The sequence below is a fragment of the Erinaceus europaeus genome, chromosome 16 (assembly GCF_950295315.1).
Source record: "Erinaceus europaeus chromosome 16, mEriEur2.1, whole genome shotgun sequence".
Taxonomy (NCBI): Eukaryota; Metazoa; Chordata; class Mammalia; order Eulipotyphla; family Erinaceidae; genus Erinaceus; species Erinaceus europaeus.
Genome location: NC_080177.1, coordinates 25,126,490 through 25,148,539, shown reverse-complemented (window position 1 = coordinate 25,148,539; position 22,050 = coordinate 25,126,490). Strand labels below are relative to the sequence as shown.

The window sequence follows — 22,050 nt, the reverse complement described above, 5'->3', positions numbered from 1 at the left end:
TGCTTCACCACTCGTGAAGCTTTCCCCCTGCAGGTGGGGACCAGGGGCTTGAACCTGGGTTCTTATGTGTGCTCTTAACCAGGAGTGCTACAGCCTGTACCACTCCATTCTAGATTTTTGACCATGTGAGACAGATAGAACAACTGACCAAGACACCACTCTATGAAGCTCCACCCATTCTCATTCTTTTTAAAAAAAATATTTGTTTATTCCCTTTTGTTGCCCTTGTTGTTTTATTGTTGTAGCTATTTTTGTTGTTGATGTCATCGTTGTTGGATAGGACAGAGAGAAATGGAGAGGGGAGGGGAAGACAGAGAGGGGGAGAGAAAGATAGTCACCTGCAGACCTGCTTCACTGTCTGTGAAGTGACTCCCCTGCAGGTGGGGAGTTGGGGGCTTGAACCAGGATCCTTAGGCCGGTCCTTGTGCTTTGCGCCACCTGCACTTAACCCGCTGTGCTACAGCCTGACTCCCTCATTCTCATTTTTGATGCCCAGGTGATTGAACTCAGGACCTCATGCATGGAAGTAACAAGTTTTACTACTGAGCTGCCTCCCCGCCCCCCAAGGTACTTTTAATCATTAAATTCCTGGATATTTTAGTCCAGATACTTCTCCTTATACATTAAGACGGCTATACTTAGAACACACCACCTTCCCCCAACTAAATCACAAATGGATCATCTACAACTTCAATTCATGCTCATTTCCTATGACTTTCTTTTACTATAAGTCTTTTCTCAAAAGTCTCCCCCTGGCTTTCTCTAAAGCACCCAGTTAAGAATAAGCTTAGGAGGCTATGACCCACATGATCCTCTTTTGGTTCAGATCCCTGGCTTTGGCATTATCAGTTGAAAAATAAAAGCAAAGGGGGAGGGGCCCTAGTATTAATCAAACAGAAATTATGTGCCAGTATAGGGTGCCATATTTTAAAAAAAAAATTCCCCAATCTCATTTAATCTTTGAATTAAAAAAAAGTCATGACATACTGTACATTTCAAAAATATTATCTTTAAAAATGAAATAGGAAATATTTTTCAATTATTTCAAACATGAAAATTAAAAAGTGACCCCAATGTCTGTTAATGAGATATGTCATCAGAGGGTGTCTTGTATGAAGGGAGAGAAACCCTCTGATCCTTCCTGTGTCTGCTTGTTTTAAATTAACATCCTTTTACCTGGTTCTTAAAACTAAAACACAGTCTCCCTTTCTCTCAACACAAAATCAAATAAAGGATAGAGTCTAGGACTTATCCTGAGAGACACTGCTTGAAGTTAGAGATACCTATAAATCAGGTAGCTGGCTAAACATACTGAGTTTTACTGAAAGGTCTTTTAATCCAAGGCAAAAAACACCTGGGGGGGGGGGAGAGCCATTTAGAATATTGGATCATGCTTTATTTGCCATTTATCACATAAGAGGATTGTATGATTTAGCATGTCCAAGAGTCTGTTTTCTTACTGTGCTTTTATCACTAATGATTGTAAACTTGTAGAGAAAATTCATTATTTTATTGAGGATTGAGAGGAAGGAGATATGATGTCCAAACTGCAGGTCCTTAAAAGAACAATGCTTTAAGATTTTAGAATTTTGGGTGGGTATAGATAGTATAATAGTTATGTAAAGAGACTCTCATGCATGAGGATCCAAAGTCCCAGGTACAACCCCCCACACCACCATAAACCAGAGCTGGACAGTGCTCTGGTAAAAAAAATAAATAATAGGGAGTCGGGCTGTAGCACAGCGGGTTAATCGCAGGTGGCGCAAAGCACAAGGACCGGCATAAGGATCCCGGTTCAAACCCCGGCTCCCCACCTGCAGGGGAGTCACTTGACAGGCGGTGAAGCAGGTCTGCAGGTGTCCATCTTTCTTTCCCTCTCTGTCTTCCCCTCCTCTCTCCATTTCTCTCTGTCCTATCCAACAACGACAACAACAATAATAACTACAACAATAAAACAACAAGGGCAACAAAAGGGAATAAATAAATAGAATAAATATTAAAGAAAAAAGAAAAAATAATAAAAAAAGTTTAGAATTTTAATCTAGCTTATAGCTTGTAGTTATTTTAATGGTGAATTAATTTTATTCATGTGCATGATTATAAATGACTAACATTCCTAAAATAGGCATGCATTTCCTCAAAATTTCTAAACACAATTTTTATAAAAGGAAAGATTTTTCAATGTAGAAAAATTGGAATATGTAAATAGGCAAATGAAAATAAACACACCCCAAATCTTTCTATTGAATAAGAACTACTATTAATACTGCAATCTGAGGATACCCAGACTACAATCTATACAAAATGCATGCATACCAAATACTCTGTTTTTAAAACTGTTTTTTTTCCCCCATATAGTTTAATATGATCATCCATTCAAGTTACTGAAAATTCATTTACCGGTGAATATTATCAATGGCATGGCATTTTACAAATTTATAAACTTCAGTCTATTAAACAGTCCTATGCAATATGGCAATATAACCTATGCACTTATAAATTTACATAGAAGAAGGCAAACTGTTTCTAATACTTTGTGACAACTCTGGTAGTTATATTTGGGGGGAGGTAGGAGGTTACAGACACACAACTTTGGTGATGTATACAGTTTGGAAATATACCCTATACTCATCTTGCTATCTTGTAACCCACTGGTAATCATAAATAAAACATAGGAGAAAAAAAAAAGGGGAGTCGGGCAGTAGCGCAGTGGGTTAAGCGCAGGTGGTGCAAAGTGTAAGGATCCCGGTTCGAGCCCCCGGCTCCCCACGTGCAGGGGAGTAGCTTCACAGGCGGTGAAGCATGTCTGCAGGTGTCTGTCTTTCTCTCCCCCTCTCTGTCTTCCCCTCCTCTCTCCATTTCTCTCTGTCCTATCCAACAACAAAGCAACATCAACAATGGCAATAATAACCGCAACGAGGCTGCAACAACTAGGGCAACAAAAAGGGGGAAAAATGGCCTCCAGGAGCGGTGGATTCATGGTGCAGGCACCGAGCCCAGCAATAACCCTGGAGGAAAAAAAAAAGGAGGAACAGAGTGGGCTATCTTATCAGAAGAAATATAGTGAAATACTTGCTTACTTAACAAAACAAAACTATGTTACTGGGAAAGCAATATAATGGGGAAAATAATTGCAGCAAATGTAACCAAACAAGTTTTACTATATGTTATTAAAGATTGTATGTTCATGAAAAAAACCTTTACACAAATTCTTGTACATGTAGAGGCAAATAACTACATGATAAAGGAGCAAAAGGCAAAACTGTAAGAGGGAAATGGAAAAACATAATCACTGTTTCAACTAATAGTTAAAGACAGTTCCTAGACAATGAAAATCACTCCTGGACAGTAACTGGCCTTGTTGTACTCCACACCAAGCATGCATTTAAAATTGCAGTCCTTGTAGTCTTTAGTAAACATTCTAAGTTCTTTTAGGTCCTTAAGTTTAAAATAGTCCCATGACTGTTTAAATTGCCAAGGCAAAGGCTGGGGAGATAGCCTAATGGTTATATAAAAAGGCTTTCACGCTAGAAGTACCAATGGTCTTGGGTTCAGTCCTCAGCAACATCATAAGAGCTCAGCAGTGCTCTGGTAAGAAAGAAAGAAAGAAAGAAAGAGAGAGAGAGAGAGAGAGAGAGAGAGAGAGAAAGAAAGAAAGAGAGCCTCCTTCCTCCATTTAATACTTTGGGCCCCCTTATCAAAGATAGTCACAGGCCCTTTGGAATAGAACTAAAATATGCCTACTCACTATCTACAAAATGGAGACACCCCAACTCTTCATCTGCACTATTCCAGCCTTTAGGTTCATGATTAGTCAACCATGTGTTTGGCTTTATATGTTAACTCTCTTTTCAGCCACCAAGTTCCAGATGCTACCATGATGCCAACCAGACTTCCCTAAATAGACAACTCCACCAATATGTCCTGGAGCCCCACTTCCCCAGAGCCCCGCCCCACTAGGGAAAGAGAGAGACAGGCTGGGAGCATGGATCAACCTGTCAACGCCCATGTTCAGCGGGGAAGCAATTACAGAAGCCAGACCTTCCACCTCCTGCACCCCACAATGACTCTGGGTCCACACTCTAGAGGGATAAAGAAAAGGAAAGCTATCAAAGGAGGTGATGGGATACAGAGGTCTGATGGTGGGAACTGTGTGGAGTTGCACCCCTCTTATCCTATGGTTTTGTCAATGCTTCCATTTTATAAATAATTTAAAAAATCAATAAAAATTATAAAATGAAAGAAGAAAGAAAGATCATAAAGAAAGAAAGAAATAACCAAGTCACTGAACTTATGGACCGAATAATCTTCGATACTGGGAAAAAGAACAAGTCTGTACTAAAGAGTCAGCAGAATGAAATCTGCCACCTGAGCTGGTTGAGTAACATGTTCAGAGAATTGGTCATAATGGAGTCAATCATCTTATGCAACTAATCAGTCTTAATGCAAGCAAATACCCTCTACTAAGGGGAAAGTTCATCTGCTTTGGCAAATTCCATGTTTACAATGGAAAGAGCCTTCTCAGGAACATGAAGACTTTTTTTTTTCTTTAAAGATTATATTGTATAGTTTAGTTCAGATTTTTTTCTTTTAGGCCTGGAACTCTTATTCAGGGGTTCTTTTTCAACTTTGCTTCTCTTTCTTCCCTTTCCTGTGAGCCTCTCCTACCAATCTCCCTGCCCCATTTTTGTTTGCTAGACAATAGGCAAAAGCCAGGATGAGATACATTTTGATTAGTAAATGCTGTTCATTTTTGACAGCTATGTGAAGAAGGGTGAAAGAAAACGGTGACTAAAGACAAAACTGTTGAAAGGACAAAGAGCTTAGACCAGATTACAGATGTTTACAAAATGCGATTTGTAGGGTTTTTTTTTTTTTTATTTTTTACTTTTAATTCTACAAGGCTACAAAATAATATTTCAGTAAAAAAGTAGAAAGTATTGAAGGCTTGAAATTGGAAAAGCTTGGGCCTCGGCTGAAAGTGTGATTTTGGACTAGTCATTTATTTCTGTTCTAAGCCAGGCACTGCTAATTTAAATCTTAAAACCTGAGGTTTAACACAAAATTATCTCAGAAAATTTATTCGTTTTTTAATTTTTATTTTCTTTCTTTCTTTCTCTCTTTCTTTCTTTCTTTCTTTCCTTATTGGATAGAGACAGTCAGAAATTGAGAGAGTAGGAGAAGGAGAGAGACAGAGAGACACCTACAGCACTGCTTCAGCATTTGCAAAGTTTCCCCCTGCAGGTGGGGACCAGGAGCTCGAACCTGGGTCCTTACTAATGTGTGCATTTAACCAGGTGTGCCACTGCACCAGCCCCTAGAAAATTTCTTTATTCAATCTTAGTTTCTGACATTTATCAGATATGTCTAAAAAGTCTTTATGAATTTCAAAAAGTATTTCCTTTTTTTAAATTGCCTCCAGGGTTATCACTGGGGCTCAGTGCCTAAACTACGAATCCACTGCTTCTGTGGCCAATTTTTAATTTTTTGGATAGGACAGAAAGAAATTGAGAGGGGAGAGGCAGACAGAGAAGGAGAAAGACATCTGTAGACCTGCTTCGCCATTTGTGACGCAACCACCCCTGCAGGTAGGGAGTCAGGGGCTTAAACCAGGATAATAGCACAGGTCCCTGAGCTTTGTACTACGTGAGCTTAACCTGGAGTGCCACCATTCGGCCCCCAAGCATTTCTTTACAAATTTTCTTTTACTTAACTTTCCCTCTTTGTTTCTTTATTTAAAAAAAAATTTTTTTTTAATGATAAGGTTTCATTTACGTGCAATCTTACCACTCCAAACTTTCTTATTCTCTTTGTCATTTCAGATAGAGCAAGGGAGGGGAAAACAACCACAGTATGTGAACTTCCCTCAGTTCTGATGCACTCCCATATAGCACAGGGCATCGAGCTCAGATTGTGAACATAGCCATTACGCTATCTACTCCTGCTCCACTTTTATTCTTTTATCTCAGGACTGTTCTGGCTATTCTTGGTTTTCACACAAAGAAAATAAGATATTTGGAAGAAGAACCAAGTTTCATTTCAGTCTGTTCCATTCTCTACTATTTGATTACTATGAGGTTCATATTTTGATATTTCAAAACATTTACTGAGTTCAGAAAAGTTTCTACAGGCACAATGGTATTTAACAAAATGGTATCACCTCTAATGGTGCTGTGTTCCAGTGTATGCTACTAGATTAATGAATGAATTTAGATAAGAAGACGGTGATGCAAATTTAAGTTACTCTAACTGTAAGTATTGAGAGGAATGTGACAAATCTCATAGAAAGAAAATCTTATAAATAGTTCCAATTCTTCTTGGTCACAGATTCAGGACAATATTTAAAACTATAAACCGATTTACCTTTTTTAGGGCCATCCATTTCTCTAGTACAAGAAGCCAGAACCAGGCCAGTTTTTGAGGGCTGATGTCCTGTCCACATCTGAAGAATGTGAAAAGAAAGATTTTTTTAAAAAAATTTTTCTACTGACCCTTTCTCTTTTGAGAATTAAGATTTAGACTACATTGCTTAGTTTATTTATTTATTTTTAATATTTATTTATTCCCTTTTGTTGCCCTTGTTGTTTTTATTGTTGTAGTTATTATTGCTGTTGTCGTTGTTGGATAGGACAGAGAAAAATGGAGAGAGGAGGGGAAGACAGAGAGGAGGAGAGAAAGACAGACACCTGCAGACCTGCTTCACCGACTGTGAAGCGACTCCCCTGCAGGTGGGGAGCCGGGGTTTGAACCGGGATCCTTATGCCGGTCCTTGTGCTTTGCGCCACCTGTGCTTAACCCACTGCACTACAGCCCGACTCCCTGCTTAGTTTATTTTTAACCTGAACTGTCAAGATACTGTCCTAACGAGGGCTGGGCGGTAGCACAGTGGGTTAAGCGCACATGGCGCGAAGCTCAAGGAGCGGTGTAAGGATCCTGGTTGGAGCCCCCGGCTCCCCACCTGCAGGGGAGTCACTTCACAGGTGGTGAAGCAGGTCTGCAGGTGTCTTTCGTTCCCCCTCTCTGTCATCCCCTTCTCTCCATTTCTCTCTGTCCTATCCAGCAATGACATCAATAACAAAACAAAACAAAAAAAGGGCAACAAAAAGGTAAAAAAGAAAAAAACAAAAAAGCCTTCAGGAATAGTGGATTTGTGATGCAGGCACCGAGTCCCAGCAATAACCCTGGAGGAAAAAAAAATTAAATCTCACTCATACTTCCACCTTCCTATTTAGTCTTTACAAAAAAAAATTTCCCAGTGCTGTAATGCACACTCATGATTTCACCTCCTGGGCCAAGTTTATTTCTTTGTTTATTATTATTATTAATTTAGATATAGGGGAGGAAAGGGAAAACAGAGAGAATCACCACAGTACTGGTCCACCACCCCTGGGACTTGAACTTGGGTTCTTGTGCATGGTAGTGTGTTTGCTCGAAAGGGTACATCACCACCTGGGCCTCCTTCATGACTTTTAAACAAAGAAGCCAATTACATAGAAAACCATAATAGCTACAGTTTTTTGTTTTTTTTTTTAACTCAGCTCTTGTTTATGTTGGTGTGGGGGGCTGAACCTGGGACTTTAAAGCCTCAAGCATGACAGTCTGTTTGCATAACCATTATGCTATCACCCTCACCCATAGCTACAGCTCTGTAAAGTATATTCATGAACATAAAAACTGAATCAGGAGTCTTAAAGAAAAAGGAAAAACTTCATAAAATTTTATTTTTAATAGCATGCTAAAAACAAGGTTATAGAAATCTATAAACCTGTGGTCCAGGAGGTGACGTAGTCGTAAAGCTTTGGACTCTCAAGCATGAGGTCCCAAGTTCGATCCCTGGCAGCCCATGTGCCAGAGTGATGTCTGGTTCTTTCTCTTCCTATCTTTCTTATAAATAAATAAAATCTTAAAAAAAATAAATCTATAAACCTTTCTTTAAAGCTAGTAATTTAAATTAGAGAGTAAGTGACTAGAATACACATTTAAGTGAAAAAATTAAAGGAAGTATCACCTAAGTCTCCATTCTATATATGCTAACATAATCGTTAAGCAGTATAACACACAAACTAAGAAGGACAGGGGCAAAGGAGCAGTACTTTTAACTCATATACCACCAGTTATTAATAGCATTGTTAGGAAGAACTTCATTAAAAATTTGGGCTAATAGGGTCTGGAAATAGCTCAACAACTAGAGTGCACACTACACCATGCATAAGGATGAGGGTTTGAGCCCCTCGCCACCACATAGGAGCATAAGCAGAGGGGAAGTATTATGAGTAATGAGGCAATTCTGTGGTGTCTCTCCTCTCTGTCCCTTTCTTCCTCACTGCCTGTCACTATCTACAGGTCTACACGTGTCTGTCTTTCTCTCCCCCTCTTTGTCTTCGCCTCCTCTTTCCATTTCTCTCTGTCCTATCCAACAATGAATGACATCAACAACAACAATAATAACCACAACAAGGCTACAACAACAAGGGCAACAAAAGGGAAAAAAAAAAAAAAAAGGCCTCCAGGAGCAATGGATTCATGGTGCAGGCACCGAGCCCCAGCAATAACCCTGGAGGCAAAAAAAAAAAAAAAAAAAAGTATACAGGCAAAAATGAACGCAAATTTAAAAAGTGGCGAAATCTGAATAAGGTCTATAGTTATTATATAAACATATTAAATAAGTTTAATAGTATGTTAACTGGTGTCAATTCCTCATTCTGACATTGTATTATAGTTATATGAGATGCCACAACTAGTATAGGTAAGAAAAAGTAGTTTTGTATTATTCTTACACTTCTTGTGAGTTAATAATTATTTCAAAATAAAGTTTGAAGTTCATTCACTTCCTCCAGTCCTTTGTTAAAGCTACAATCATATTTTCAATGTCATAAGCAAGAATATAGCAGAGTTTGCTTTGCAATGCAGTTCCATCATCTGTTTTAATGATAATAAAAATAAATAGTAGGTTCAGGGTTTGCTAACCATACGTAAATGTAGTTCCAAGTGACAATTCAAAGTTAAAACTGATTAATTAATATGCATTACTGCAGTGTTTTGGGGACATGTGAAATCTACTGTTTCTGATAACTCTCTGGAGGGTAGTTGGAGGATGTCCATTAAATCAGATGTTGAACCTTGTGTTTCCTGTCCTGTGACTGCTTGGGAGGAAGAAAGTTTTCTTACCTCAGCTGATTTGGACACACCACCAGCGCCTGCAGTATGTCTTCCACCTTTTGGGGGATATCCCCCTGTGCCTCGTGCAGCTGAGGTACACATGCCTGTGCCAGCTCCCATTCTCCTCTCTGAAGGCAGTCACAGAAAAATCCAAAAAGCTGCTTTTGGGACGCAGTTTCCTCTTTTCCAAATGGATGAAGCATTTTCCCCAGCACAGAGTGCAGGGAGGTTGAGATGAATTGCACAGAAAATTACATTCTCAAATTTTCATTCGTGGACTAATTCCTAGAAACACAGGCGAGAATTAAAAAAAAATTTTTTTTTTTAGCCAAATCAGAAAATACTGATTAGACTGGGAAACGTGGAGTTTGTCTTCCTAATTCTAGTATTAAGTTTGACTTAACAAAATTGGTCTTTTTTGAGAGCTTCCACCTTTCCCCTCACAGAATGGATCGCTCTAAACGGATTCAATAATTAATGACTATCCTTGTATTAGCCCACGGCGCAGACCCATAACTCTACGTCCGCACTCCCTTCTGAACTTTAAGCACAGTTCAGCTTCAGATCCCCAGGTGGTCGGCTCTCGAGGATGAGAAATTTGGCAGGAACCTCCCGAGTTTGAATCTCATCTTTTGGCAGGAACCTCCCGAGTTTGAATCTCATCTTAAGACAGAGTATGGAAAAATAAGAGACGAATCTGTGCCAGAAGTGGTGAGTGATGGGAGCTAGGACGCAGGGACACCTGCTACTGGGGTCGTTGACAGCGCCCCCACCCTCTCTCCAATGTGCTTAGAACTCACCTGCTCCTCGCGCCCAAAGCACCAGAGCTAAGAACGCAGCCATGTTGAGCGGAGTCAGGTGACAAATCCTTTTCAGAAGGCGCAGGACAAAAGAGCAACAGCTCCTATTGGCTAAATGAAGAGAAGATGCAAATAAGACGCCATATTTGTTTGGATCACATGACAAAGCCTCACTTGTTTGGAAATAGCTTTCTTGGAGATCTAACTAGTGACCATTCCTCTCAGTTTGACAGCTCCGCAGCTGGTGGCATCGTTGTGTCCCGTGATTTTTTTTTTCCTGAACCCCCCCCCCCAACAGCCGTTGAAGTAAATGCCAGTGACAGTCCTTTACCAGCTTCTGAGGACACTCAGAGAAGAGCTGGAGCCTTTCACATTGCCCCCTTTGCTATCCTGATCATTTGGGCTTTTACTAGGTTTTTTTTTTTTTCATTAAAAAAATATTTTATTATATCGCACCAAAGTAAAAGACTCTGGGGTAGGTGGGTATAGAGAATACAGGTTCATGAAGGATGACAGAGGACCTAGTGGGGGTTGTATTTTTATATGGGAAACGGGAGTGTTATGCATGTACAAACTATTCTATTTACTGTTGAATGTAAAACATTAATTCCCCAATAAAGAAATTTAAAAAATATTTTATTAAAGGCTGGAGAGGCAGTACAACGGTTATGCAAAAATATTTTTTTTATCTCTGAGGCTCTGAGCTCCCAAGTTCAATCCCTAATACCATCATAAGCTAGAGCTGAGTAGTGCTCTGGTGTTTAAAATAAATAAGTAAATACTTTCATTTATGAGAGAGTGAGAGAGTGAGGAAGAGAGGAGAAGAGAGAGGGAAAAAAGGGTAGGGGTAGATAGCATAATGGTTTGCAAAGTGATTCTCTAGAATCCCCAGGTTCAATCCCCCACACCACCATAAACCAGACTGAGCAGTGCTCTGGTAATAAATAAATAAATAAATATTTAAAAAGAGAGAGAGAGACCAGAACATTGCTCAGCTCTGGTTTATGGTGGTGCTGAGATTGGAGCCTCAGGCACAAGAGCTTTTTGCATAACCATTGAATAACATTTATTAATTTTAACGAGATACACACAAGGGGCGGGGCGATAGTGCACTGGGTTAAGTGCACATGGTGCAAAGTGCAAGCACCGGCACCGGTCGAAGGAACCAGGTTTGAGTACCCTGCTCCCCACTTGCAGGGGGTGGGGTCGCTTCACAAGTGGTGAAGCAGGTCCCAAACACTGTTCAACTCTAGGCTGGCGACTGGCCTGGTACCTCAGAGCTTAAGACATGAAAGCCTTTATTTACTTATTTATTTATTTATTATTACTTTTTCTAAAGCACTGATCTGCTCTGGGTGGTGAGGGGGATTGAACTTGGGATATTGGAGCCTCAGGCATGAGAGTCTTTTTTGCATAACCATTATGCTATCTACTTCCATCTGACATGAAAGTCTTTTGCATAATTATGCTGTCTTTCCAGTACTTATACTTTCATTTTTAAAATTTTATTTAATTGTTTTTTTTTTTTTTTTTTTTTACCAGTGCACTGCTCAGCTCTGGTTTATGGTGGTGCAGGAGACTGAACAGGTTCATGAACCTCAGGCATGAAAGTGTCTTTATATAACCATTATGCTACCTACCCCTGCCCACTTTCATTTTTTTATAACGACAGAATCTTTTAAAAACATTTATTTATTTTGGATAGAGAGAAAAAAATATTAAGAATTTGTCAATTCTCATTTTCTTCTGCTTAATTTCTTTGCATATTTTCCTGACAAATTGTTAAGTGAAAGGTAAGTTGAGTCCTAGTTAGAAATCGAGTGAAACGCAGTGCAAAAGTTCAAAAGGCTCATTTTGGTGATGAGTACAGGTCAATAATTACAGTGGGTTATATTATGAAGTAGATGTATGTATAGGATGATATGGCAGCAAACAATGAGCAAAGTTTTTTTTTTTTTTTTTTTTAAACATAATAATCTGACTGCAGGTCTTAAGGTAATGTTTACCATTGTTTCTCCGTTATACTCCAAAACTTCTGTCAGATTTCTGCTCATGTACTTCAACTGTGGACTCTCCCTTTTCCCCATTATGCATGCTCAGTTTGTGTGATTTTATTTGCAAACTTTTTTTTGTCTCTGGGGTTATCGCTGGGGCTCCTTGCCTGCACTACAAATCCACTCCTCCTGGAGGCCATTTTTGTTGCCCTTGTTATTGGACTGGACAGAGAAATCGAGAGAGGAGGGGAAGACGGGGGTGGGGATGGGAGAACGATAGACACCTGCAAACCTGCTTCACAGCTCTTGAGGCAAACCCCCCCCCCCCCAGGTGGGAAGCAGGGAGCTCAAATCCGAATCCTTGTGCAGGTCCTTGGCGCTTCCTATTATATGCGATTAACCCGTGAGTCCCCGCTGCCCCCACCCCCACCTCACCCCCTCTTTATTTCTAAGTCACACTTCCACCTATTGCTCCTTCGGAATGTCCTTTCTTTTTTCCTCTTCTCTCTCTCTTTAGGCCTTGATTGAATTGGAGTTCAGAGCCCTCTGGTCATCTTCCCCTAACATTTCTCCTCCTCTGGGGCCATGGACCAAATTTTTAAAGCAAATTTTGAATACAGTGGTTAAAAGAAAGAAAGTAAAAATTTCCAGGTGAGGTATTCTTTGCTTAGTTCTTCGTGGTGATGTCTTGCTATCAGAAACCAGCTTGGTCTCCCTAATGCTCGCTTTATTGAACTACAATTCCCAGCAAGCAACAAAGCTGACCTGGGGGCCCAGTGCTGCTATGATTGGACAATCCTGTCAGGGTGACGACCCAATCAGAGTTTCTATTGTTTTGAGTCGGTCCCCGTGGGGGAACTGAGTGAGGGCTGGGGAAACTTTGAAAGTTGGATGCTTCAGATCCGGTACTGAAAGTTTCATGTGGGGGGCAGTCGTGGGGGTGGGGGTAGTGGGGGTGCTCTCATTCTTTTCTGCTCCCTCCCTGGGTCCGTGGGTATTGATATGGGGGAAGTGGAGAGTTTGGGATGCAGAACAAACCCATTACAATTCACGGTGATCTGTACAAGAACCCCGATGATCTTGGGGTCGGGGAGTGAAGTAACCTGAGCTTCTTTGCTGGGAGGTCCCTGGACGCTGCTCCTCTTTGGATAAAGCTCATTTTAAAATAGAATTCTGGGATGGTGTTGTCTCTTGATGCCCACCGCCTCCCCACTCGAGGTCATTGTGGGGTCTAGGCAGGGGATCCCGTTATCAGGGGAGGTTGAGGCTTAGCTCATGTTGGAGAGGTAGCTAATAACGAAGACTCTGCAATCAGATCCCTGCACTGGAATGCAGGCTCCACCATATGCTAGCGGTTAGACTTTGCAGTCCATATTTTGTAAAGTGGAACAAAACATTGGAAGCGCTTGGATCAGTGTCAGACATGTACTCACGGCTCAATAAATAACATCATTTTGTTTATCCATTCATTTATTTTTTATTTTTACCAGAGCGCTGCTCAGGTTTGTCTTGTGGTGGTAGAGGAGATTGAATCTGGCATCCTGGGACCTGAGAATCTCTTTGTATAACTATTATGCTATGTCCCTCTCTCCCACTCCAGCCATTATTGTTACTTAACAATTTTCACAGAGCATTTAACAAGAAGCATCTAACAAGAAGCGTTCTCCAAGGGTGGAGAAATTTGATGTATAGATCTGAATATATTCCCTCACCCTCCAATGTGTCTTATGCTCAGAAACACACACACACACACACACACACACACACACACACACCTGCAGTAGAAACTTGAACTCTGTTGGAAGAAGTAAACACTCAGACCTAGTGATATGCTGATAAGAATATTGAACACAAGTACAGCATCTTGAGCAGATTAAAGATTTGGAACTGTGCCTGACATATAGTCAGTGATCTACAGGTGTAATTACAGTGCAACTCTTTAGGAGTGATACTTGGAAATGTGCTTGGCAGTTAATTACACATCTAAATCAAATCCATAAATACTTTGAAAACATTAAGATGCAATAAGATAGGAAGCCTTATGCTTAGGTAATTAGTATCGAAAAATTGTGTGAAATGCAGGTGCTCATGCCTTGTAAGCTCTGTGTGTGTGCTTGGCCTACAGTTGTCGTCTCTATTTTAAAGCATCTACAACTGTCTCTTAGTTTATCAGTAATACTTTAAATATAATAGTTTATTTTGTTTCTGTAGGGACTGATAAGACTTTTAATTTTGTAGAATGTTTTGTATTACCCGTCTACTATCATTTATGTTGTTTCCCTATGTTACTCAAGGTTTTCGTGTGTTATGCTGCATCTGGAGGAATGGGTAGCAAGAAACTAAGACGAGTGGGCTTGTCACAGGAGATGTGTGACCGTTTAAGCAGACATCAGATTGTTACCTGCAAGGTAAAATTCACTGTTTTTCTTCAGTGAGAAACTTAAAGTCTGAGTTAATTTTATGTATACCTTCATAATTCTTAAATAAGCCCTAAATCACTAATAGCTGAAATATGAAAATTAAAAAAAAAAGATAAATGATGATGTCTCTCCATAGGCTGAATTTAAATAACTAGCCATATAGGTTATATTCCCAAACATAATTTCTTTTTTTTTTACTTTTTATTTATTTATTCCCTTTTGTTGCCCTTGTTTTTTATTGTTATAGTTATTGTTGTCGTTGTTGGATAGGACAGAGAGAAATGGAGAGAGGAGGTGAAGAGAAAGACAGACACCTGCAGACCTGCTTCACTGCCTCTGAAGCTACCCCCCTGCGGGTGCAGAGCCAGGGCTCGAACCAGGATCCTTATTCAAGTCCTTGCGCTTTGCACCAGCTGCAGCGTAACCGCCCGACTCCCACCCAAACATAATTCACTGAACCGAATTTATTCATTCTCATTAAAGCAAAATAAAAAAAAATCTTTGGGAGTCGGAGGTATCGCAGGGTTAGGCTCATGTGACGCGAAGTGCAAGGACCAGCGTGAGGATCCCGGTTGGAGCCTCCGTCTCCCCCACCTGCAGGGAGTCGCTTAACAGGAGCTGAAGCAGGTCTGCAGGTGTCTGTCTTTCTCTCCCCCTCTCTGTCTTCCCCTCCTCTCTCCATTTCTCCCTGTACTATCTAACAACGACAACATCAATAACAACAACAATAATAACCACAACAATAAAAAACAAGGGCAACAAAAGGGAATATAAATAATAAATACTTAAAAAATTAAAAAAAAGTTTTACATATATAGTTTTTTTTGTTCCTCCAGAGTTATCACTGGGGCTGGGTGTCTGCACCACGAATCCACTGGTGGCCAGTTTTTCAATTTTGTTGTTGTTATAGTTGGTGTTGTTACTGGATAGGACAGAGAAAAATCGAGAGAGGAGGGGAAGACAGAGAGGCGGAGAGAAAGATAGACACCTGCAGACCTGCTTCACTGCTTGTGAAGCGACCCCTTTGCAGATGGGGAGCCGGAGGCTCGAACTGGGATCCTTGTGCGGGTTCTTGCACTTCAGCCTTGTGCTTAACACGGTATGCCACCACCTGGCCCCCTATATATATATATATATTTTAAATATTATTTATTTATTATTGTAAAGAGACAAAGAGAAATTGAGAGGGGAAGGGGAGCTAGAGAGAGGGAGAGAGACAGAGAGACACCTGCAGCCATGCTTCATAACTCGTGAAGCTTCCCCCCTGCAGGTGGGGACCAGAGCCTCGAACCTGGGTCCCTCCCTGTACACTCAATATGTATTGTCAACCAGGTGTGCCACCGCCTGGCCCCCCTATATATATATTTTATTATGAAAGAGAAAGAATGAGAGGTTTGAGAGACGAGAGAACTGCGAGAGTTCTGGCATCAGTTGGGTGCTAGGAATTGAACCTGTGAATTCTGGAACCTTAGACACGTAAGTTGGTGCTTTAACAGGCTGAGCTCTCATCCCAGCCCTTCATGTTTATATTTTGATATGCTCCTAAAAGTATGAAGTTTAACAATTCATTCCACAGTCAGTTTTACTCTCTTAGAAAATATTTCTTTTTACAAAAAGATTATCTATTTTTAATAGCTTTTTTTAAAAGTTGGAACCTATTAACAATCTTGTAAGAACCAGCTTACTTATTTTTTAAATATTTATTTATTTATTCCCTTTTGTTGCCCTTGTTGTTTTATTGTTGTAGTTATTATTGTTGTTATTGATGCTGTCATTGTTGTGTAGGACTGAGAGAAATTGAGAGAGGAGGGGACGACAGAGAGGGAGAGAAAGATAGACACCTGTAGACCTGCTTCACCGCCTGTGAAGCTACTCTCCTAACAGGTGGGGAGCTGGGGGTTCGAACTGGAATCTTTGTGTTTTGCACCACGTGCACTTAACCCGCTGCGCTACTGCCTGACTCCCAAAATATTATCTTTTAAAGAATATTTATCTTTATTTTCTTTTTGTTGCTCTTGCTTTTTTTTTTTATCATTGTTGTGGTTATTATTATTATAGTTGTTATTGATGTCATTGCTGGAGAGAAATGGAGAGAGGAGGGAAGACAGAGAAAGGGAGAGAAAGATAAGACACCTGCAGACCTGCTCAACCTCTCGTGAAGCATCCCTGCTGCTGGTGGAGAGTGGCAGCCTGAGTCTGGGTCCTTGCACATATCCTTTTGTGTAGTTCTATATGCTCTTAACCCGGTGCACCACCGCCTGCCCGCAAATTTTTTTTTTTTCTGAGTGATCTTATAGCTTCGTGTGAAATACCCTGAAACTTTCTGACCATCTACTTTTGCTCAAACTTAGACACAAGTGCAATACTTAAATACACCTAGGTTGGATGTAGCTGCTATGTGATATTACTTATTGTGTCCTTTGATATATTAATCATCCAACTAAACTGAATAATTACAAGCTACGACAATCATTTAAAAATTATTTATTTCTGGTAGAGACAGAGACGTTGAGAAGGAAGGAGAAATGAGGAGAGAGCACACCTGCAGTACTCTTTCACTTCTCCTGTGCAGGTGGAGGCTGGGGGCTTGGACCCAGGTCCTTGTGCACTATAATGTGCACTCAACCAGCTATACCACCACCCAGACCCCAAGACAATTATTTATTTTAGTTTAGACATATTTACTTATCTATACATGACAGTATAGACTTTCCTTTCAGTTGCATATCCATGTGTACAGTATCTTTGTTTTACATATGTACTTAATAGACTCTCTTTATTTTCTTTAGGACTTTTTATGTCTTTCTCCACTGGAGCTTATGAAGATGACTGGCCTTAGTTATGGAGGTGTCCATGAACTTTTGTGTATGGTTAGTAGGGCCTGTGCTCCACAGATGCAAACGGTAAATCTACTGATCTAATCATGGTTTGATTTTGATTTTCATTTTGAAATGCTTATCACAAATTTTTTTATATTTATATTTATTTTCTTTTTTGTTGCCCTTGTTGTGTTATTGTTGTAATTATTATTGCTGTTGTTATTGATGTTGTTAGATAGGATAGAGAGAAATGGAGAGAAGAGGGGAAGACAAAGAGGGGGAGAGAAAGACAGACAACTGCAGCTTCACTGCTTGTGAAGCAACTCCCCTGTAGGTGGGGAGCCGGGGGCTCGAACCGGCATCCTTACCCCCTGTCCCTGTGCTTTGTGCCACGTGCACTTAACCCACTGCGCTACCACCCGACGCCCTAAACTAATTTTTACAAATTATTCATTTAAATTTCTTTTTATTTTTATTTTATTTTTCAATATAGACAGCCAGAAATCAAGAGCAAGGGCATGATATAGAGGTAGAGAGACAGAGAGACATCTGCAGCACTGCTTCACCACTCAAAGCTTTCCCCCTGCAGGTGGGGACCAGGGGCTCAAACCTGGAACCTTGTGCATTGTGACATGTGCACTCAACCAGGTGTACCACAAACCAGCCCCCATTTAAACTAATTTTTTATATATATTTTATTTGTTTATTAATGAGAGGGTTAGGAGAAGAGAGAGAAAGAACCAGACATCACTCTGGTACATGTGCTGCCAGGGATTGAACTCAGGACCTCATGATTGAGACACCAACACTTTATCCACTGCGGTACTTCCCTGACCACTTAAACTAATTTTTTAATTATTATTATCTATATTTATTGGATAGAAACAGCCAGAAATAAAGAGGGAAGGAGGAGATAGACAGAGAGACACCTGCAGCCCTGCTTCACCACTCGCAAAGCTTTCCCCCTGCAGGTGGGGGTCAGGAGCTTGAACCTGGGTCCTTACACACTATAATGTGTGCATTTAACCAGGTGTGCCACCACCCGGCCCCTTAAACTAATTTTTTAAGGAATATTTATCTGTCAATGAGAGAAAAGAGGAGAAAGAGACAACCAGAGTATCACTGTGACACAGGCATTTCTGAGGATTGAATTTGGGACCTCATGTCTGAGAGTTCAATGCTTTATTTATTTATTTATTTATTTTTTTATCTTCCCCCCTCCTCCTCAATGCTTTATTCACTGCACCATTTCCCAGGCTTCTCATTTAAAATATTTTTGGATGACCTGATAGAATCTATGCTTTATATATTTGGACGCTGTGCTTGATCCCTAGAGCCAGCTGGGATCACCATGGCTAGCACCAAGGATGAAAATGGTGGTGCAGGGAGTCAGGCACAGCGGGTTAAGCGCACATGGCGTGAAGCACAAGGACCAGCATAGGGATCCCTGTTTGAGCCCCCAGCTCCCCACCTGCAAGGGAGTTGCTTCACGAGTGGTGAAGCAGGTCGGCAGGTGTCTATCTCTCTCCTCTGTCTTCCCCTCCTTACGCCATTTCTCTCTGCCCTGCCCAACAACAATGACATCAATAACAACAATAATAACTACAACAATAAAAAACAACAAGGGCAACAAAAAAGACAACAAATAAGTAAATAATAAAATAAGAAAAGAGTGGTGCAGTATTCCTTTTCTGTGTCTGTCTCTAAAAACATAATAAAACAACAATTTTACTGGGTAGGGGACTCAGTGGTATCATGCATGGTACACAAGTAATAAAAAAACCATTTTTGGGGGGTGTGTCTAAAACAAAGATATAGATGAGTACAAACAAAACAAAAATTCTACACTTACACCATAGCATTAGTTCTCTAATAAGGATATATATGAAAAAAAAAAAAAAGCTTTATTTACAAGCTCATGGAACAAACATAGTTCCTAATGACAGGTATAAAGGAACAGTAGGAAAAATTTTTTTTTCTGTAACTGACATTTCAGAAGGTCATCTTTGTGTTTTGCTTGTTTGGATGGAATTTGTGACCTTGTAGGTAAATTATTGTGTTGTTGGAAAAGTCATGATGTATTTTTCCATGTTTTTCAGTGCTAAATGCATCATGACTTTTCTGACAACTCAGTATAGGACATCCTGAATTTTGAGAAGGTCACTATAAAATATTACAGCTTTTCGTACATTGGTTAGTTTATTGCATGTAATATACCATATTGCATTTAAACTTTCTGTTGGCTTAATACTTAAAAATTTATCCTGACTTTTGAGAAAAGTTGAGTTTCATTTTTTTTTGGTAACATTCTCCCAACTATTTCATACCTTCTATCTCATGAGTTAGGCTTTTCAAAATATTGGCTTTGTACATGGTAGACATGATTAAAAAAAAAAAAAAGAATACTTTTTTTTTTTATTATTGGGCTGTGCTGTGATGCACCCAGTTAAGCTCACATAGTATGAAGTACAAGGACCTGAGTAAGGATCCGGCTTCAAGCCCCCGCTCCCTACCTGTATGGGAAAATTTTACAAGCGGTAAATTAATTCTGCAGGTGTCTATTTTTCTTTCTTCCTCTCTGTTTTCTCCTGCCCTCTCAATTTCTCTCTGTCCTATCCAATAAAATGGAAAAAAATAGCTACCAGGAGCAGTGGATTTGTAGCACCCACATCGAACACCAGCAATAACTCTAGAGGTAAGAAAAAAAAAAAGTTGAATAAACAAGTAACAGGATGAGAGAGGATAATATGGATTGGGATTCCAGATACTGAAATTTGAGGTTTGGAACTGACTTATGTGTTTGAAGAGACATGACTGTTAAAAAGAACTTAATCTTGTATCTTTTTCAGGCTTATGAGATACAGACACAAAGGTCTGCAGCTCTCTTGCCAGCATTCTTATCTACAACCCTACCTGCTTTGGATGAAGCCTTGCATGGTGGTGTTGCTTGTGGATCCCTGACAGAGGTAGAGAGACCTTTCCAAAATTTCTTCCATTGACCTTCAAAACCAGGGAGAAAAGTTTAGTTGAAAGACTTATTGGGAGTCAGGCGGTAATGCAGTGGGTTAAGTGCATGTAGCGCAAAGTGCAAGGGCCTGGCTTAAGGCTTCTGGTTCGAGCCCCTGGCTCCCCACCTGCAGGGGAGTCGCTTCACAAGTGGTGAAGCAGGTCTGAAGGTGTCTGTCTTTCTCTCCCCCTTTGTCTTCCCCTCCTCTCTCCATTTCTCTCTGTCCTACCCAACAACGATGACATCAACAACAGCAATGATAACTACAACAGTAAAACAAGGGCAGTAAAAGGGAATAAATAAATATTTAAGAAAAAAAAAGACTTATTATTTGAGAGCTTATTTGGAGGTTCTAGCAGGGAAGCACAGCTACTCGTATACCCTGTATCGAAGACTAGTCCGACTCTATTTGGGGAAGGTTGTCCTCTTCACCGAGCACACAGCTTCAGGAAGGACGCACATGGAGCTGTGGGAGAGGAAGGGGACACCCACCTAGCCAGCCAGTGACTCTGGCAGTCAATGGGGTGACAGATGTTGCAGCCAGATCACCCTCACATCCTAAAAGACTTATTATTTGAAAAATCAGACAAAAGAAAACATATTTTGACTGCACAGGGGACTCAGTATAAGTGGGCATAGATGGTGTTGTCATTTGTTTTAGAATTCTTTTTTTAATTGTTGTTCTAGAATTCTGAGGGAAGAATTGCTCTGGTACCATCAGCTTAGGCAAGTCAGTCATTTATTGTAAGAGTAGGAAAGCAGGGAGTCGGGCTGTAGCGCAGCAGGTTAAGCGCAGGTGGCGCAAAGTGTAAGGACCGGTGTAAGGATCCCGGTTCGAGCCCCCGGCTCCCCACCTGCAGGGGAGTAGCTTCACAGGCAGGGAGACAGGTCTGCAGGTGTCTGTCTTTCTCTCCTCCTCTCTGTCTTCCCTCCTCTCTCCATTTCTCTCTGTCCTATCCAACAACAATGACATCACTGGTGACTACAACAATAAAACAGCAAGGGCAACAAAAGGGAATAAATAAATAAAAAAAAAAAAAAAAACTATAAAAAAAAAAGAGTAGGAAAGCAAAGTATATGCATAGGCACACATAGGCCGCAAAGCACGAGTGGCAGAGAGCTCTCAAGGAGTCCTCTTTATAATAGGGCAAAAGACTTTGGGTTGTTAAAGTGATCAATGACAGCCCTTTGGGCAACACTGTATTTTTAATTTTATTGTCTTTATTTATTTATTGGATAGAGACAGCCAGAAAGTGAGAGGGAAGAGAGAGACAGAGAAGGAGAGAGACAGAGAGACACCTGCAGCACTACTTCACCACTTGCAAAGCTTTCCCCTTGCAGGTGGGGACCAGAGGCTTAAACCCAGGTCCTTGCGCATTGTAACATGTACGCTCAACCAGGTGCGCCACCACCTGGCCCCTGGCAACATTTTATAATTATTTTTTTCTTTTTCTTTTTTTTTTTTAATTTTTTTTTATTAAAGAAAGGATTAATTAACAAAACCATAGGGTAGGAGGGGTACAACTCCACACAATTCCCACCGCCCAATCTCCATATCCCACCCCCTCCCCCGATAGCTTTCCCATTCTCTATCCCTCTGGGAGCATGGACCCAGGGTCATTGAGGGTTGCAGAAGGTAGAAGGTCTGGCTTCTGTAATTGCTTCCTCGCTGAACATGGGCGTTGACTGGTCGGTCCATACTCCCAGTCTGCCTCTCTCTTTCCCTAGTAGGATGGGTCTCTGGGGAAGCTGAGCTCCAGGACACATTGGTGGTGTCTTCAATCCAGGGAAGTCTGGCCGGCATCCTGATGACACCTGGAACCTGGTGACTGAAAAGAGAGTTAACATACA

At 40.6% G+C, this 22,050-nt stretch overlaps 2 protein-coding genes across 12 annotated transcripts in view; one reads left to right on the top strand and one right to left on the bottom strand.

Annotated features, from left to right (window-relative positions):
* The window catches only part of ZFYVE26 (zinc finger FYVE-type containing 26), a 106,709-nt gene extending 96,611 nt beyond the window's left edge, over positions 1-10,098 (bottom strand). For both annotated transcript variants that reach the window (XM_007525810.3, XM_016189448.2), the window contains exons 1-3: positions 9,960-10,098; positions 9,169-9,444; positions 6,364-6,442 (exon numbers count right to left, since the gene is read on the bottom strand). In XM_007525810.3, coding sequence (XP_007525872.1) covers positions 6,364-6,442; positions 9,169-9,362 — 273 coding nt within the window. In that variant the 5' untranslated portion in view covers positions 9,363-9,444; positions 9,960-10,098. The remainder of the gene's footprint in view (positions 1-6,363; positions 6,443-9,168; positions 9,445-9,959) is intronic.
* Positions 10,099-12,785: 2,687 nt separating this feature from the next.
* RAD51B (RAD51 paralog B) overlaps positions 12,786-22,050 on the top strand; it is a 975,550-nt gene continuing 966,285 nt past the window's right edge. For all 10 annotated transcript variants that reach the window (XM_060174759.1, XM_060174760.1, XM_060174758.1 and 7 more), the window contains exons 1-4: positions 12,786-12,858; positions 14,248-14,361; positions 17,163-17,276; positions 20,042-20,158. In XM_060174759.1, coding sequence (XP_060030742.1) covers positions 14,278-14,361; positions 17,163-17,276; positions 20,042-20,158 — 315 coding nt within the window. In that variant the 5' untranslated portion in view covers positions 12,786-12,858; positions 14,248-14,277. The remainder of the gene's footprint in view (positions 12,859-14,247; positions 14,362-17,162; positions 17,277-20,041; positions 20,159-22,050) is intronic.